The sequence below is a fragment of the Delphinapterus leucas genome, chromosome 16 (assembly GCF_059928025.1).
Source record: "Delphinapterus leucas isolate spDelLeu-1000000601 "Yukka" chromosome 16, BTC_Dleu_Yukka2, whole genome shotgun sequence".
NCBI lineage: Eukaryota > Metazoa > Chordata > Mammalia > Artiodactyla > Monodontidae > Delphinapterus > Delphinapterus leucas.
Window position 1 is genome coordinate 4541296 of NC_143144.1, and position 13360 is coordinate 4554655.

The following is a 13360-nucleotide window of genomic DNA, read 5'->3' on the forward strand; positions in this document are numbered from 1 at the left end:
TGAATACTATGAAGAATAAATTGACAAGCAGCATATCAGTTTGAGAAACTAACAACGACTCAATAAATGAAAGAGAAAAAATATGTCAGGACCTTGAAAAGCAACATTTTTTATTTGTGCAGGGAAAAAGACACCTGGAAATGTGTGAGAATTATCAAGAGGTGAGATCTCTTGACAGCTTTTCTAAAGAGCTATACGTATTCCAAGAGTTACGGGTAGCTGAACCAGAAAGTCTTTTATTTTTTTGAGAGTCTTTTAAAATTAAGACATTTTCAAGATGTACTCAGTTCTACAGAAAATCATACACAAATTGTGATCCTTGCCTGAGATCATCAAGTGATTTTACTTACCTCATCAATATATTCAAGCAAGTCCAAAGCTTTCTTGAAATCATACTCATTAGCTCTTCTGTTTTCTTCACAGATATACAGCTATGGCAAGTTAAAATAAGGTAGAGAATTATTTTAACTCTTCATATAACCAAGACTGGAGAGATTTACAGAGAAGTCATCACGTCTACAGGTATCTTTATAGCAAAGAACAGCAACACGTTTGGAAATTAAACTCCATCTACCTCACAGCAAACTGTCTTTTAAAACACACCTATGTTCATTCTCAGTAACTAACTTGTATAACTTGGTATATATACTTCTAAAATGCCAGTAAATTTATATTCATAAGTTCAAGATAGTATACATTTCAGTACTCTTTCAAGCATACTCTGTAATAAACAGTTGCCCTTGCATTTTTAAAGCTGGCTATAATGCTTCTGAAATGTTGCCCTTGCAATAGTTTTAAAAATTGAGACCTATGAGAAAGCATGCAGTTGGTCTACAGTTTACTTAAGAGATAACAAAACACACCAATATGTTACCAATGCTTACCCCTGATTGGGTAGATCACAGCTGACTATATATGATCATAAATGTCCCGTAACTTTATAATCAGAAAAATGCTTGCCTTATTAACAATATCAATTTGAATTTTTCCTAACTTCTTTTTCCAAAAATTATTTATAACATAACAAATTTCATTTTAAAATACTGCATATAATCCTTTAACAGCAAAGACAACACTCAAACCATTTCAGAAGAAAAGCTATCTACTTGTTGTCATTGTCTTACAACACTTGAAAACAATATTTTATTTCACTGTTTCTGAACCTTTTTTCCCCACAATGTTAACATCCCTGAAATTGGAAGGTAGTATTAAAATTGATTCAGTATCAAGGTAAAGTTGGACAACTTTTTCCTTCTTACCAATACATAAAATAATGGTGAGTCTTAGAGGCAACAGCCCTTTAGATTTTTAAATTAAATGTGCTCTATCAGGAGAGGGTGCTGTGAGCTCAATGATAGGAAATCTGTTACTAATAATGACTAAAATACTGAAGTTTTTGAATTGTCTGCTTTCTTAGTAACATAATTAGGGCAATTCAAGGTGATTCTATGACACCGCTTTTGCACTGGAAATGCTTTCTTGAAAGGAAAAGAGAGAAGCAGAATTAAGGCTATTAAGTGTGCACAGCAACAAAATTACCGTATCTGGGTTGCAGCCCCTAATCTAGCTATGTCCTCAGGAATGTGCTATGTTGCAGAGGGAAATGGTGACGATGGCACTTAGAGGCTATGCAAATCCAGTTCCTAAAACCATTGTTTTTGAAGAGCCTGAACTATGTCTCATGGTACACATCTGTCCTGTACTAGAAAAGCACAATGGGAGTAATTTCTTCTGGTCGCCTGGATAAGCGTCTTGAGGAACAGGCAGAGAGCTATGGGGGGCAGAGGCTGACCCACTGCTTTCTGCTAACTGGCACCCTGCTCCTAAGCAGCTTCTGACACCTGACTCCAGGGGAAAGTGACCAGGAAAATAAGAAATGGAGAGATGACTACTCTGAGGAACTGTACTACGTGGTCCAGGAAACACTGAGGTGGTTTTGAGGCTACGAAGTGGTGCAGGGATTTGAAAAGCACGTACGCCAATGAGCTGTGGTGCAGTCAGTACCGGCATCGCACTGAGACTCAGCTGCTTCTCGGCCAGCAGCTGTTCAGGCAGCGTCTCCTGGTGCAGTAGGAAGCGCTCCTGCTCAGCCATTTCTAGGAGGCAACACAGGGGGAGGGGGAAACATTCACTTTTGCTCTGTCATAAACAAATCTAAATTTAAAAAGAAATGGAACAGCTCTAAAGGTAATCCCATCACTAATTCAGTGATCCTAGAATGTTATTAATTCTGCTTATTCTTGATTCCTAGTTATGTTACAAATATTCAGGGTTTGATCCAAGTCATGTGGATTATCACAGCAACCAGAAATATTAGGAGGGGAGAGAAGAGCTAAGAAAACAAACCTACCGATTGAAGCAACTGTAGAGCAGATGGATTTCAGAAGCACAAGTCCCCCAAATCTGAGGTCTCTCAGGCCATTTTAAGGTTACTCTGTAAAGTACTGCTTTTCACTTTACCAGAGTTTCTAGTATAATTTCATTCACTAAGGGAAATGATCTACTTAAAAGCCACCACGAGTACATGCCAGGAAAAACACAAGCCAGAGGACTGTGCACCAGACCTATTACCCAGCAATGGTTATTTATCGCCATACGATAGGGTGACAGGGGCTTTTGATTTACATAAACTATCATAACCTGGCTTCACCCACGAGAATGAGCTGGGCTGCAGGAAAAAAGGACGGAGAACTGTTTGCTAACAGCAGTTACAGCAAAATGGAGTGACTAAATCACAGATATGCTCATTCAAATACTGGCATCATTCCACATGATCCCAAGCTTGTAAAAATTAAACAAAACTGTTTTGTGTAATTTCCATACCTAAGAAAACAGACTGGGAGGATTAAAAAAGTAACAATAATTATCTCTAGGGCAGTGGGATTATAGACAATTTATTTTGTTGTTGTTGTTTTTTCTATACTTTACTAATTTCCATAATTAAACTTGTATAACCAATAGAAAGTTATCTCTTAAAAATCTACTCCCTTCAATTAGATACACTGTGATAATAGTCTGTAGGAAATTACTGAGACCTGAAAATATTCTCATTGTGCTAAGAAAGCAAAAGCTAAGAAGAAGTGATCAAAATGCAAAGTGATGACCAGAAGTTGGGGGGGAACCAGCAATAATAAAGCCTTGTGTTAAGATATTTTGATTAACATGATCTAACTCTGGTGGGCAGGTTAAAATACAGCTCCCCTTTCAGACTACCAGCCAGCCTTGCAGAACATATACACACTTCTCTAGAACAAAAGGCACTATTAGCGTTTAAAAATAAAAGAATGAGGAAGAATCTCCCAAACCACCACCTACAGCAGACCACCACTACAGAATTACCACCACCTACAGCAAACCCACTGAGTAAACGTCAAGTTTCTTTGCAGTTTGTTCTTAGCATATGAGTCACTAGGGGTGTAATCAGAGTACTCTGTTCAAATCATTTGAATTTACTCTTTAGGAATTCTTATTTAAGGCACAAATTACTTTTCCATAAAAAGAGAATCCTAATTATGTAACTGAGTAATTGCCTAAGGACACTGAATAGAAAGCACTCCTCTCAAAGGAGATGGCTCCTGTTTCTAATGGACCCCATTAAATGATAACAAGAGCACATTCTAAGAATACACTGACAGTATGACTGATTTGTATGTCTTCTTGTTCAAATACTGTATTTTACCTTCAATTTTTCCTTGCAGTGTATCTTCTGGAAAGTCTGAAGCTAATGCAGCCAATTTACTCAAGCCAAGAAGGGTTTTTTTCTTTGCAAAGTAACGAGTTTCCATATTTGCCAAACCCAGAAGTGTTGCATGAGCCTACAATAAACAAAATATGAAAACTATGATAAAATCTTGGATACTAATTCAAGTTGCAATAAAGATTAAGTAAAACCCAAACTTGGTTTCCCCCCAAGCTGTATCAATGAAAGATCAAGTCACTGCTAGCAAGCCTAAAAACAGATGAGTACCATACTCTGAGAGTAATTACACATAAAGTATCAGCCACCCACACTAATGACTGGGAAAAGAGACATGTATAAAACATTTGCTCTCAGAAGCAAGAAGAACTACAATTCTGCAGCTCACAGAATGAAAACCTCAGTCTCAGAAAGACAGACAAAATGAAAAGACAGAGGACTATGTCCCAGATGAAGCAACAAGATAAAACCCCAGAAAAACAACTAAATGAAGTGGAGATAGGCAACCTTCCAGAAAAAGAATTCAGAATAATGATAGTGAAGATGATCCAGGACCTTGGAAAAAGAATGGAGGCAAGGATCAAGAAGATGCGAGAAATGTTTAACAAAGACCTAGAAGAGTTAAAGAACAAAAAACAGAGATAAATACTACAATAACTGAAATGAAAACTACAGTAGAAGGAATCAATACAGAGTAACTGAGGCAGAAGAACGGATAAGTGACCTGGAAGACAGAACGGTGGGAATCATTGCCATGGAACAGAATAAAGAAAAAAGAATGAAAAGAAATGAAGACAGCCTAACAGACCTCTGGGACAACATTAAACACATCAACATTCCCATTATAGGGGTCCCAGAAGAAGAGAGAGAGAAAGGACCAGAGAAAATATTTGAAGAGATTATAGTCAAAAACTTCCCTAACAGGGGAAAAGAAATAGCCACCCAAGTCCAAGAAGTGCAGAGAGTCCCAGGCAGGATAAATCCAAGGAGAAACACACCAAGACACAGTAATCAAACTGACAAAAACTAAAGACAAAGAAAAATTATTAAAAGCAACAATGGAAAAATGACAAATAACATATAAGGGAACTCCCATAAGGCTAACAGCTAACTACTCAGCAGAAACTCTACAAGCCAGAAGGGAGTGGTATGATATATTTAAAGTGGTGAAAGGGAAGAACCTACAACCAAGAATACTCTACCCAGCAAGGACCTCATTCAGATTCGATGGAGAAATCACAAGCTTTACGGACAAGCAAAAGGTAAGAGAATTCAGCACCACCAGACCAGCACTACAACAAATGCTAAAGGAACTTCTCTAAGCAGAAAACACAAGAGAAGAAAAGGACCTACACAAACAAACCCAAAACAATTAAGAAAATGGTAATAGGAACATACATATTGATAATTACCTTAAACGTGAATGGACTAAATGCTCCAACCAAAAGACACAGGCTTGCTGAATGGATACAAAAACAAGACCCATATATATGCTGTCTACAAAAGACCCACTTCAGACCTAGGGACACATACAGACTGAAAGTGAGGGGATGGAAAAAGATATTCCATGCAAATGGAAATCAAAAGAAAGCTGGAGTAGCTATACTCATATCAGATAAAATAGATTTTAAAATAAAGAATGTTACAACAGACAAGGAAGGACACTACATAATGATCAAGGGATCAATCCAAGAAGAAGGTGTAACAATTATAAATATATATGCACCTAACATAGGAGCACCTCAATACATAAGGCAACTGCTAATAGCTATAAAAAGGAAATTGACAGTAACACAATAATATTGGGGGACGTTAACACCTCACTTACACCAATGGACAGATCACCCAAAATGAAAAAAAATAAGGAAACAGAAGCTTTAAAAGACACAATAGATCAGATAGATTTAATTGATATTTACAGGACATTCCATCCAAACACAGCAGATTACACTTTCTTTTCAAGTGCACATGGAACATTCTCCAAGACAGATCACATCTTGGGTCACAAATCAAGCCTTGGTAAATTTAAGGAAATTGAAATCATATCAAACATCTGTCCCAACCACAATGCTATGAGATTAGAAATCGATTACAGGGAAAAAAACGTAAAACACACAAACACATGGAGGCTAAACAATACATTACTAAATAACCAAGAGATCACTGCAGAAATCAAAGAGGAAATCGAGAAATACCTAGAGACAAGTGACAATGAAAACACGACGACCCAAAACCTATGGGACGCAGCAAAAACAGTTCTAAGAGGGAAGTTTATAGCTATACAAGCCTACCTCAAGAAACAAGAAAAGTCTCAAATGAACAATCTAACCTTACACCTAAAGGAACTAGAGAAAGAAGAAGAAAAAGAAAAGTTAGTAGAAAGAAAGAAATCATAAAGATCAGAGCAGAAACAAATGAAATAGAAACAAAGAAAACAACACCAAAGATTAATAAAACTAAAAGCTGGTTCTTTGAGAAGATAAACAAAATTGATAAACCATTTGCTAGACTCATCAAGAAAAAGAGGGAGAGGACTCAAATCAATAAAATTAGAAATGAAAAAGGAGAAGTTAAAACAGACACTGCAGAAATACAAAGCATCCTAAGAGACTACTACAAGCAATGCTATGCCAATAAAAACGACAACCTGGAAGAAATGGACAAATGTTTAGAAAGGTATAAGCTTCCATTCTATTTCTTCCAGGAAGAAATAGAAAATAGGAACAGACCAATCACAAGTAATGAAATTGAAAGTATGATTAAAAATCTTCCAACAAACAAAAGTCCAGGACCAGATGGCTTCACAGGTGAATTCTATCAAACATTTAGAGATGAGCTAACGCTCATCCTTCTCAAACTCTTCCCAAAAATTGCAGAGGAAGGAACACTCCCAAACTCATTCTGTAAGGCCACCATCACCCTGATACCAAAACCAGACAAAGATACTACAAAACAAGAAAATTACAGACCAATATCACTGATGAATATAGATGCAAAAATCCTCAACAAAATACTAGCAAACAGAATCCAACAACACATTAAAAGGATCATACACCATGACCAAGTGGCATTTATCCCAGGGATTCAAGGATTCTTCAATATATGCAAATCAATCAGTGTGATACACCATATTAACAAATTGAAGAATAAAGATCATCTCAGTAGATGCAGAAAAAGCTTTTGACAAAATTCAACACCCACTTATGATAAAAACTCTCCAGAAAGTGGGCATAGAGGGAATCTACCTCAACATAATAAAGGCCATATATGACAAACCCACAGCAAACATCATTCTCAATGTGAAAAACTGAAAGCATTTCCTCTAAGATTCAGGAACAAGACAAGGATGTCCACTCTCGCCACTACTATTCAACATAGTTTTGAAAGTCCTAGCCACGGCAGTCAGAGAAAAAAAGAAATAAAAGGAATACAAATTGGAAGAGAAGAAGTAAAACTGTCACTGTTTGCAGATGTCATGATATTATAAATAGAAAATCCTAAAGATGCCACCAGAAAACTACTAGAGCTCATCAATGAATTTGGTAAAGTTGCAGGATACAAAATTAACGCACAGAAATCTCCTGCATTCCTATACGCTAAGTGTGAAAGATCAGAAAGAGAAATTAAGGAAACAATCCCACTGCAGCAAAAAGAATAAAACACCTAGGAATAAATCTACCTAGGGGATAAAAGATCTATACTCAGAAAACTGTAAGACACTGATGAAAGAAATCAAAGATGACACAAAGAGATGGAGAGATATACATGTTCTTGGATTGGAAGAATCAACATGTTCTTGGATTGGAAGAATCAACATAGCAATCTACAGATTCAATGCAATCCCTATCAAATTACTAATGGCATTTTTGACAGAACTAGAACTAAAAATCTTAAAATTTGTACGGAGACACAGAAGAGCCCGAATAGCTAAAGCATTCTTGAGGAAAAAAAACAGAGTTGGAGGAATCAGACTCCCTGACTTCAGACTATACTACAAAGCTACAGTAATCAAGACAATACGGTACTGGCACAAAAACAGTAATATAGGTTAATGGAACAGGATAGAAAGCCCAGAGATAAACCCATGCTCCTGTGGTCAACGAATCTATGACAAAGGAGGCAAGGATATACAATGGAGAAAAGACAGTCTCTTCAGTAAGAGAAGGAAAACTGGGAAAACTGGATAGCTACACGCAAAGGAATGAAATTAGAACACTCCCTAACACCATACACAAAAATAAACTCAAAATGGATTGAAGGGCTTCCCTGGTGGCGCAGTGGTTGAGAGTCCACCTGCCGATGCAGGAGACATGGGTTCGTGCCCCGGTCCAGGAGGATCCCACATGCCACAGAGCGGCTAGGCCCGTGAGCCATGGCCGCTGAGCCTGCGCGTCCGGAGCCTGTGCTCCGCAACAGGAGAGTCCACAACAGTGAGAGGCCCGCGTACCGCAAAAAAAAAAAAAAAAAGGATTGAAGACCTAAATGTAAGACCAGACACTATAAAAATCTTAGAGGAAAACATAGGAAGAACACTTTTTGATATAAATCACAGCAAGATCTTTTTTGACCCACCTCCTAGAGTCATGGAAATAAAAACAAAAATAAACAAATGGGACCTAGTGAAACTTCAAAGCTTTTGCACAACAAAGGAAACTATAAACAAGACGAAAAGACAAATGTCAGAATGGGAGAAAATATCTGCAAATGAATCAACGGACAAAGGATTAACCTCCAAAATATATAAACAGCTCAATATCAAAAAAACAAACAACCTAATAAAAAAATGGGCAGAAGACCTAAATAGACATTTCTCCGAAGGAGACATACAGATGGCCAAGAGCACATGAAAAGCTGCTCAACATGGTTAACTAGAGAAATGCAAAACTACAATGAGGTATCACCTTACACTGGTTAGAATGGGCATCATCAGAAAATCTAAACAATAAATGCTGGAGAGGGTGTGGAGAAAAGGCAACCCTCTTGCACTGTTGGTGGGAATGTAAATTGATACAGCCATTATGGAGAACAGTATGGAGGTTCCTTAAAAAACTAAAAATAGAACTACTATATGACCCAGCAATCCCACTACTGCAATCCCACTACTGGGCATATACCCAGAGAAAACCGTAATTCAAAAAGAGACATGCACCCCATTGTTCATTGCAGCACTATTTACAATAGCCAGGTCATGGAGGCAACCTAAATGTCCATCAACAGACGAATGGAAAAAAAAGATATGGTACATATATACAATGGAATATTACTCAGCCATAAAAAGGAATGAAATTAGGTCTTTTGTAGAGATGTGGATGGACCTAGATATGGTCGTACAGAGTGAAATCAGAAAGAGAAAAACAAATATCATATATTAATGCATATATGTGGAATCTAGAAAAATGGTACAGATGAACCCATGTGCAAGGCAGAGACAGAGACACAGATGTAGAGAAGAAACGTATGGACACCAAGTGGGGAAAGTGGGGGGTAGGGAGTGGGGGGTAGGGAGTGGGGGGTGGGATGAACTGGGAGATTAGGATTGACGTATATACACTCACATGTATAAAATAGGTAACTAGTAAGAACCTGCTGTATAGCACAGGGAACTCCACTTTGCTGTAAAGTAGAAACTAACACAACGTTGTAAAACAACTATACCCCAGTTAAAGAAAAAAAAGGGCTGTAACAGGAGCCTAGCCAAAAAAAACCCCAAAAAACCCAACATTTGCTCTCACGTCAATACCCTGTCAAGGACAAACTTTAACTCATGTACTCTTTTTACTGATAATTTGAACATTTTTATTACAAGAAAATACTCATTACAAAAAAAGGCCAATAACTGCTAATTATGTGTTAAAGTTTTTGTGCTTTATTTTACTGTAATAACAGTCAAATCACAATAGTCTTCATTTTTTTTTAACTGAGATATAACAAGTAATGGCAGTACCATCATAAATGAAAAATACTTTTATCAAATTATGTGAGAGAATAGGAGATATACATTTTTTAAAAATCCATAAGTAGTATTTAACTACAAAAAACTAAACTAGTTAAAACTAAACAAAAAATTGCCTAAATCTGCTCCATATAACTGAATCCTTCTTACCTTTTCTAATTCTTGGCTGTTAATTTCATGTAACCAGCTGAGATGTTCATGAGCTTGCAAAAAATTGGCCAACTGTCCGTGCTGAGAAATAGGCTGAGATAATAATTTGCCTCGCTTTCCTTTCTCCAGATACCAACGGAAGAGAAAGTCTGAAAAATTCTATAAAGAACAAAGCCATGAATTCAAGAATATATAGTAATACAGTTTTTAAAACCACATTTCTGGGGCTTCCTTGGTGGCGCAGTGGTTGAGAGTCCGCCTGCCGATGCAGGGGACGCGGGTTCGTGTCCCGGTCCGGGAAGATCCCAAATGCCGCGGAGCGGCTGGGCCCGTGAGCCATGGCCGCTGAGTCTGTGTGTCCGGAGCCTGTGCTCCGCAACGGGAGAGGCCACAACAGTGAGAGGCCCGCGTAGTGCAAAAAAAAAAAAAAAAAAATTCTGATAATAAAGTATTAAATTTCTCCCAAAGGTCTTAGACTCCAGAATAGAAATCCAGTTTTAAACACTCATTTCCTGCATTGTAGGGTCCTCAAATCACCTCATTTAACAAATGAGGCCATTCAGATCCAGAAAGGGGATCTCGCTCAGGGTCACACAGATGTGCGCTGTCCAATAATATGGCAGTCACCGGTCACATGTAGTTGCTTAAACTTAATCTAAAATGTAAAATTCAGTCCCTCAGAGACACCAGTCACATTTCAAGTACTTGAAGGCCATCTGTGGTCAGAGACTCCATTTGGGACAGCACATATGGGCAAGATCTCCATTACCACAGAAAGTTCCACTGGACGGTGCTGAGACGCTATCCTTCCAGAATGAAAGATTCTCAGGGGCAGAACTGGGTGCCACGTGTCCATGTGGGCTGGCACAATAAATCAGAATCTAGAGAGGCATATCCAGTTTCCCCACAGGACGTTTGCTGGATGCTGGGGTGGTGTGAGGCTGGGCTGGAAAGGAAGACAAAAGTGTCCTGCAGTCTCACAGTACTTAAGAGATATTTCCACTAAAGGGGGAATTCTGCAAGGAACACACCAGCCCCATAAGACATCTGAAACCAGAAATGAATGAATTTAACGGAAGCTGCAGTCAAGCCCTGACCCACCTCTATTCTTGATGTATTGAGTGATCTGCCGCTCATCTTACCTGTCTCCCAGGGGAAAGAACAGCATTGATTTTCGTCTTTACGGTTCTTTTATACACAATGTCCAAAATACAATTTAAAAAATTGCAAGGGACTTCCCTTGTGGTCCAGTGGGTAAGACTCCATGCTCCCAATGCAGGGGGCCCAGGTTCAATCCCTGGTCGGGGAACCAGATCCCACATGCATGCCACAACTAAGAGTCCGCATGCCGCAACTAAAAAAAAAAAAAAAGATCCTGCATACCGCAACGAAGATCCCATGTGCCTCAACTAAGACCCGGCACAGCCAAAATAAAAATAAATAAATATATATTTTTTAAGTTGTAAGACATAAGAAGCAGAAAAATATGAATATGCAGGCAGCAGAAGCAGACCTAAGAATGATCATTTTGGAATCAGCACAAAAGGACTTAAAATAACTAGTAAACATATTAAAGAAAATAAAAGGAACAAAGCACAAAAGGATGGAAAATATCAACGGAGAATAAGAATCCTTAAAAGGAATAAAAATTATGATGGGCACAAAGTACTTACTTCAGCACTACTGTGAAATACGAGATAAGCCATGTCCAGCAATCAAGTACTGATCAAATAAGTTACATCCAGTCCATGAAATACCATAACAACATTAAAAATGTGGTTGTGTAATATTTAGTGATATGGACAAATGTCTGTTATGTATTAAGTGAAATAAGCAGTTAACGAAACATGTTTGGTAGAGTAAAAAGACTAGAAGAATAAAACCAAATGTTAAAAAGGGTTCTCTCTGGGTGGTAGAATTATGAACGATTTTTTAATCTTCTTTTTTGTTTATAGTGGTTTCCTGAATTTTATACAATGTTACCTTTATAGTAAGAAAAAAAATCAGGTTTTACATAAAGATCAACTGACTGAATAGACTGGCTTTAAGGAACAACTTAAATGTACCTAAATAGTGTCACAATGCGAACTTTAAAAAAAAATAGTAAGCGTAAAAAAACAAAAACAGGAAGCATGTCAAAGAAGGAAAACAAGAATCTTAGGTGTATGGAAATCTGAGCTCTCTAAAAGTAGCATCCCATGCTCCCAAGATCTTCTACTCAAACTTTAGAACTCTAGCAATATCCGTATCCCTAAGTACTTTTAATTATAACTGAAAATATAAGAATAGAAATAAAAGTCTTAACATCTTTTTCAGAGGTCAAAGAATCCGTCAGTAATATTTATATATAAAGAATTGTCTACCTATTTACAAAGAAACATAATGTACAAATTAGTGTCTGGTAATCTGCAAAAAGACTGTATCATCTTCCAAAAACCCCAAGTAAGATTTGAAATGGTAAAGTCTTCTTACAGGGTCCACTGCCTACACCCCCAGGGTTCGTTACCTGGTCAGCAAACTGTGTCATGTAGCGCTGCAGTCTGGCCTGGTTGTCAGTCTGCTCACACATTTGTACTAAGATATCAAAGTCACAGTATTTTTCTGCTAATGAAGCAGCCCATGGGTACTGGCCTAGTGTGACTATGGAAATGAGAACAGATGGAAAAAAATCCTGTTAGCGAAAACTTAATATGTAATAAAAAAATATTCCTTGAAATTTTACCTTTATTCATATTATATGCTAAAGTTAATTAATAGAAACCTTTCCAGTTACTGGCATTTAGTTTCATAATCCATATAAACTCATTAAAGATGTAAATTCAGTCCCTTGCTTCATCACTGCCCACCTAAGATGCTATCCCCTTCCTTCATGTAGCAAGACAAGCTTCTTCTCTGAATCCTGGCTGTGACCGTCTCGTGTCCTCCTCTGAAGAGCCGTACCACCTCTCCACACCGTGGAACGACCCTTGTCTGCTCTACCCTGCAGTCTAGCTGTTCCTGTGAAGGTCTGAGATGGTAAGCAGTCTCCACATGCTGTTAATTTATTTATTTTTAAATCATCTTTAACACCATCTAGGACACTTGTTACCTGGTAAGTAATGACAACGAGGCTGAATAAACGAACACAGAAAGCTGTACACAGGAAAGCTCTGCTTTAAGCTCTGAGCTACAGCTGGGTTAACGACATTACACTGCATAACACATTGCGTGAATGATTTGGCTCCTACATCTGTTCTGCAGACTCAAGACCCACAGCCCTCACTAAATATCAGGCACTTACGAAGCGGAGATAAGAGATCTGATCTTTTCTGCAGGTATTCCATTTCCAGATTGTTATATCTTTCTTGATCACTGGATCTGTCCACAGACTTGAGCTGAGAAACATAACCATCCAGGAAGCAATCAATCAGTGCTACCAGCTGCTCTGTCAGAATGTTTCGGAGGTTGCTATCCGCCTGAGGATAAACCATTTTCAGGACAATCCCATGCTGGCGCACTATTGCTGTTCGAATGCCGGCAGGACCACTCGTTGCTGTAAAATCACACAAAATAATATGACA

The 13360-nt window shown here is 38.0% G+C and overlaps 1 protein-coding gene across 1 annotated transcript in view; it reads right to left on the reverse strand.

The window, feature by feature from the left end:
* NUP133 (nucleoporin 133) overlaps positions 1–13360 on the reverse strand; it is a 59156-nt gene that overhangs the window by 9042 nt on the left and 36754 nt on the right. The window contains exons 18-23 of the mRNA XM_022553119.3: positions 13081–13332; positions 12307–12440; positions 9801–9959; positions 3680–3815; positions 1978–2096; positions 351–431 (exon numbers count right to left, since the gene is read on the reverse strand). Of these exons, the coding sequence (XP_022408827.1) occupies positions 351–431; positions 1978–2096; positions 3680–3815; positions 9801–9959; positions 12307–12440; positions 13081–13332 (881 nt within the window). The remainder of the gene's footprint in view (positions 1–350; positions 432–1977; positions 2097–3679; positions 3816–9800; positions 9960–12306; positions 12441–13080; positions 13333–13360) is intronic.